The sequence below is a fragment of the Phragmites australis genome, chromosome 6, assembly GCF_958298935.1.
Source record: "Phragmites australis chromosome 6, lpPhrAust1.1, whole genome shotgun sequence".
Taxonomy (NCBI): Eukaryota; Viridiplantae; Streptophyta; class Magnoliopsida; order Poales; family Poaceae; genus Phragmites; species Phragmites australis.
The window spans coordinates 19,382,098-19,387,426 of record NC_084926.1 but is presented as its reverse complement, the minus strand read 5'-3'; the positions used below and the strand labels follow the sequence as shown (position 1 = coordinate 19,387,426).

Genomic DNA, 5,329 nt, shown 5'->3' with positions numbered 1-5,329 from the left:
ATTCAAAACAACAGTATAAACCAACCATAGCCACATAAGAAAAAGGGACACATAGGCAAAGCCACACAGGCACTGGAGCCACAAAGGCAACATGTAAAGGGCCACCAAGGCAACAAGTAACAGCCGCGAGGACATCAGCCACACAGGCATAAGGGAACCAGCCACAAGGGCATCAGCCACAAAGGCGACAGGTAAAAGACTACGAAGGCAAAAGAGCCATGAAGGCTATAAGCCACATAGGCAGAGGGTGATCACCAAGGAGCCACAAAGGGAGCACATCTCATTAGGCAACAGTAGGGTAGGCATCAGCAAGCCACAAAACCGTAAGTGACAAGAAACCAACAATAGAGAGCTCCCATCAATATTGGAAAGACAACGGCAAGGGCATCAAGCCACTTAGGCATCGGCACAATGATATCACAACCAACCAAAGGGTACATGTGTCGAAGATAGATAAGCAAACTCATCCCAACAGCCGCAAATAACATCTCAAGCCATCATAGAAGGGGACAAGATCCATTTCATCCATAACCAGCCTCCCTCACCACAATCTGAGCTAACAGATGTCCACACCATCTAGGAGGTAAACCAACATAGCACTGATCACAGAAGTAAAAGTGCATTGAGGGGGTAAACCAACATAGCCATGACACATTAAGCCAATCACATCTATCAGGGAGATAACAAGAAGCAGGATTGACCAATTGAATCAACTGGCCACTAGATTAGGCAACAGAGGGCTCATATGCGCCGGTCGAATGCACAGCATGATATCCAAACATAAACATAACAAAAACCATAACAACCGGGCCATGAGCAAGGCACCACGGCGAGTACAACAGAGATCATGGCAACACACGGCCAGTGCGGCATACGCAGCGGCGACCGAGCTTGGATCAACAGGTGTGGCATAGACAGGAGCACACACGGCCGGCCAGCACATCAGTAAGCATGACGGCAGGTCAACCACACAGAGGCACACGTGCATGGCGGCGCTCAGACTCCCAGCCGTCATTCCGGTGGCTCTCTGACTCCCAGTCGGTGGCACATGACATAGTAGAAGGCAAAAAAGGGGCAGCGAACACACCTGCACATGCCGGCCGCATGCCCACCTCCACGGTCACGCCATAAACACTGACCAGAGCTCATCCACATCAAAAGCACCAATGACAACCACATTGACCCGAGCACCTATCCACGGCCACGGTAACAAGACCGGCCGACTTACAGAACAAAAGAGCAGCCAACCACCATATCAAAGCACGGTGCCACTTCCACGATCACAGCAATGCGGACAGCTGGATCACAAGAACAAAAGACAGCCAAACCAAATCACAGTATGACACCACTTCCACGGTCGCAGCAACGAGGCCGGCCAGATCACAAGAACAAAAGACAGCCGAACCAAATCACAGCATGGCACCACCTGTGAGCACAGCGTGACATGGAGGCCGGTCGGCCAAGAGCACCTGCGAGGACGGCGCAGCACGGAGTCCGGCCGGCCAAATCCACAGCACAAGGCTTCATTGGAGGGGAGGAAGGGGTAGAGGGAAGCTCAAATCAAGAGCCCACCACATCCGGTATCTCCTGCGACAGCCATTGGCCGCGGCTCTGGCTTCTCTCTCTCTCTAGATGGATTTTCTCTCTCTCCTCTCTCGCTCTCCACCTCTCTCTCTCTAGCTCTCTCCTCTGATTTGCCCCCCCCCACCGCGAGCACCCCTCCTCGGACTATATAGTCGGCGTCTAGGGTTTCCACGCGGCAAAAATGGACTGAGGCCGTTCAGATTTGAGGGAAATGATAAGAATGGGGAGGAGATAAGCACGGGAAGGGATGAGGACGAGCGCACGCGGCTTGGAGAGGGAGCGACCCAGGGAGCAGAGGGAAGGGGGAAGGAGAAGGGGAGCGGGTCGGCTTGGTCGGTGGCGCATCGCGGGAGCGCGGGTGAGGCGACCGAGCGCAAGGGGAGGCAGCACAGGAGAGAGAGAGGCGGCGCGTGCGAGGGGAGGAGGAAGAGGGCACAAGAGCCGGACGGCTCGGGCGCGCAGGGCAGCTGAGCCGGCTGGAGAGGCCGGCACGCGGGTGCACGAGGAGAGGCGGCGCGCGAGGAGGAAGAGACACAGGAGCCAGTTGGGCACCCTAGGGCAGCTGCGGCGTGGAGATAAGGAGGCCAGGAGCTGGGCTGGGTCAGCCTGACTTGGCGTGGGGGAAAAGGAGCCGGGCCGACCGACGAAGCAAAAGGCAGCGAGCCATTTTCTCTTTTTTTTTTATGTATATGTGTATGTACACTGGTGCAAATATAGCACAAAACGACGTCATATAGTGGTGAAGTGTTGCAATATGCAGCTATGAACAAAACATGCATTAAATGTGTTTCTTACTTGTTTAAGGAATGATTTTCTAAAAAATTTCGTAATATTCAATATTCTGATGGGTTCATATATATATATATATATGGAGCTCCGATCTAATATTGTAAACATATATGACTCAGATATCGAATTTGTACTGAATTAGTAAGCATAAGATGAAACTTTTGCAGCAGTCCGATAGTCCGTTGGTAAAGCTGCCTTCGGGCTTACACCTGCCTGTATTCTGCGTTCTACCTAAACAATGAAATAGTGTACTGGCAATAGACCCTTGGTGATACCTTGATTTTTTATGCTAAATGATACCGTGATTATAACTTTGTTTACATGTTCTGTGAGCGTCTTGTTAGCATATCATTCATGTTTGCATCAGGACCCTTGGTGGAATCCTGCTGTCGAAGAACAAGCTGTCATGCGCATCCATTGAATTGGTCAAACAAAGACTTTCTATCAAAAGATTCATTATGAAGGTATCTTTGTTTTTTCAAATCTCATCATAATCCAGATTTTAGGGGGCAGGCAGAGTCGTGGCATAATGCAAAATTTCCTGTTATCATTCTGTATTAATTATGATATGATAATGGTCCAGGACACTGTCGAAGAACGAATGGAAGCTGTGCAGGCTCGTAAGCAGCGAATGATTTCTGGAGCTTTGACAGGTCAAGAAGTCCGCACCGTACGTATAGAAGAACTGAAGATGCTTTTCTCTTGAGACAACAATAGGGTTATCAAGCATTTGATGACATTTCTTGCACACTGCAACCATGGCTAACACAAGATGATCGGCCTTCTTTTTTCTCAAAGCCGAAAGAGGAAGGTAAAACGAGGGCAAGAATTCCGAATGTTGCCACCCAATTAGCTTCCATCTTCCGGCGTTTAGTTGTTGCACACATGCTTTTGTATATATCATGAACAGCGACTTAAAAAAATCAGAGTCGGCAGAAGAAAAGGTGTATCATTGCATTTTTTTTACGAAATTACATATGAGCATAATTAATGCCTTAGTGGTACCGGCTACCTATCAAGAGTCCAAGACGCATTCTTTGAGTGGGACAGTAACTGAAAGGAACATGGAAAATGACATGTTCTACCAAGATAATCTATTTAACCTCAATAATTCTTTCCAGTTGCTTTTAAATGTCAGTACAGTTGCAAGAGGCTATTCTAATACTAGTAGGATCAGGAGCGGATGACTAATTGAAAGTGAAGTAAAATTCTTAGGAAAAAAGAAATGGATTCCTGAAACAGAAGGCCGTACTGACATTTGCATCCAGCAATCATTGAAAATCCATGGGTAGAAATGAAGGTAATTATACGCTCGATCATTTGCTCGACAGAAAACCCGAGTTTTGTAAGCTGATCAAGCACAAATGTACAACCTACGAGATAACAAGTGTTGTCGTCTGCTATCTGTTTTTACACTGCACTACAGCAGCGACCAGAACTTCATGAACCCAAGCCATGGTACTGTCATCTTTGGCTTGTTGGTAGATGTGGTTGTGGCCTTGCTGGCTTCAGTTGATGAACAAGTAGAGGAAGCAGCAACTGCTGCAGCCTTGGGGCAGAGGAAGAAGCTCCTGCTCCCCAGCTCCATCAGCGTCTCTTCTGGGTCCAAACCTATTTGTTTGTAAAAACAACCATGCCAATGGTGAGGACTAAGGAGTAAGGACAGTAGTACTGGCTCAGGTATGATTGCAGCAGAGACATCACGTACTCTGCAAGCTGAACTGGGAGTAATGAAGCCCGAAGGCCGACGGCTCGGCGGACGGCAGCAGCGGCCGACGTCCTTCCCTGACGTACAGCTCCACCGCCGCAGTGACAAGGTCGGCAACGCGCCACTGGGTGCACGCCATGACGTGCAGCGGCCACATGCTCTGCTGTACGGTCACGGTCACCAGCACCTTGCTCGGCGCGGCCCTCCTGCCGGCGGCCCATGGGGCAGCAGCGTCGCCTCCGGCTTGCCGGATGCCCTGCCCCCTGATGCCCGCGAGCAGGTCCGTATGCGTCCGGGGCCTCTGCCTCAGAAGGTGGTCGCGCTGCTGCTCCTCGGCCACGCCGCGGCCGTGGAACGACGCTGACCGCTGCGTGAGCGCCTCACGAAGCACTACCCCTGCCGCCTTCTCCGCGTGCCGCTGCCGTGGCCCGGCCTTCTGATCCGCCGGCGGCGCAAGAGGAGGCATCTTTCTTGGATCGAGTGGTGTGACTGATCAACAGGGCGGCTCACGGCCGTGTGACAGATCAGCAGCGGATCAATAGAGGTTGGGTGACTGGATGATCATCTGGTTAGTTGGAACTTGGAAGCAGCTAGCTTGCTACGAAGCTTTGCAGCGTTGCAGGACAGGAGGAAGGCGGGCAGAACCCGGGGCCTCTATATACACGAGGGCTCGTCAATCTGGTGATTGGTTTAGATTCTATGCAGGAGAGTGGTCGCGCAAAGTGTGCGGCGCGTAGCAGCGGAGTACCTGCCTGATTCTGGCACTGCGAGGCTGCAATTGCATGCCTTGATCCGTTGTTCGATCCGGCACGGCGAAGAGTCCTGGTGCAGGACCGGAGAGAGAGAGAGAGAGAGAGAGAGAGAGAGAGAGAGAGAGAGAGAGAGAGAGAGAGAGTCCTGGTGCAGCACTACTTGCTGCCTTGTTTGACACATGTAAACTAGGTCGCTATCTCGTCGTCGTGCTCTCAAAACCCAACGATGATGGTGAGATTGCGACTTGCAGTCATGAACTGAATCCAAACAATTTTAACTACCTGGTGACTGTTAATGCTTTTCACTCTGGTTTCCTTTTTTTCTCCCATTTGCAATATTCATGTTTCATGAATAAAATAGCAGAAAAACCTCCAAAATTGTACCTCGTCGTGGCTAGAGTTTTTTTTTTTGAAAATGGATTGGATTTATATTACTAGGAAATTGCATTCCATATTACGAGGCTCTTGAAGAGAAACAAAATTACATGGAAGAACA

At 50.3% G+C, this 5,329-nt stretch overlaps 1 protein-coding gene across 1 annotated transcript; it reads right to left on the bottom strand.

Moving 5' to 3' along the window:
* Positions 1-3,427: 3,427 nt before the first annotated feature.
* On the bottom strand, positions 3,428-4,909 carry LOC133922056 (uncharacterized). Its single transcript, XM_062367213.1, has 2 exons — positions 4,082-4,909; positions 3,428-3,984 (listed from the first exon to the last, which is right to left on the bottom strand). Exons 1-2 carry the CDS (start codon positions 4,545-4,547, stop codon positions 3,794-3,796), a joined length of 657 nt encoding a protein of 218 aa, XP_062223197.1. The 5' UTR covers positions 4,548-4,909; the 3' UTR covers positions 3,428-3,793.
* Between the last annotated feature and the right edge of the window lie 420 nt (positions 4,910-5,329).

Excerpts from the sequence above, each read along its gene's own strand:
- LOC133922056 (XM_062367213.1), bottom strand. The coding sequence starts at position 4,547 with ATGCCTCCTCTTGCGCCGCCGGCGGATCAGAAGGCCGGGCCACGGCAG. Across the intron at positions 3,985-4,081 it reads CTCCCAGTTCAGCTTGCAGA|GTTTGGACCCAGAAGAGACG; the intron begins GTACGTGATGTC and ends ACAAACAAATAG.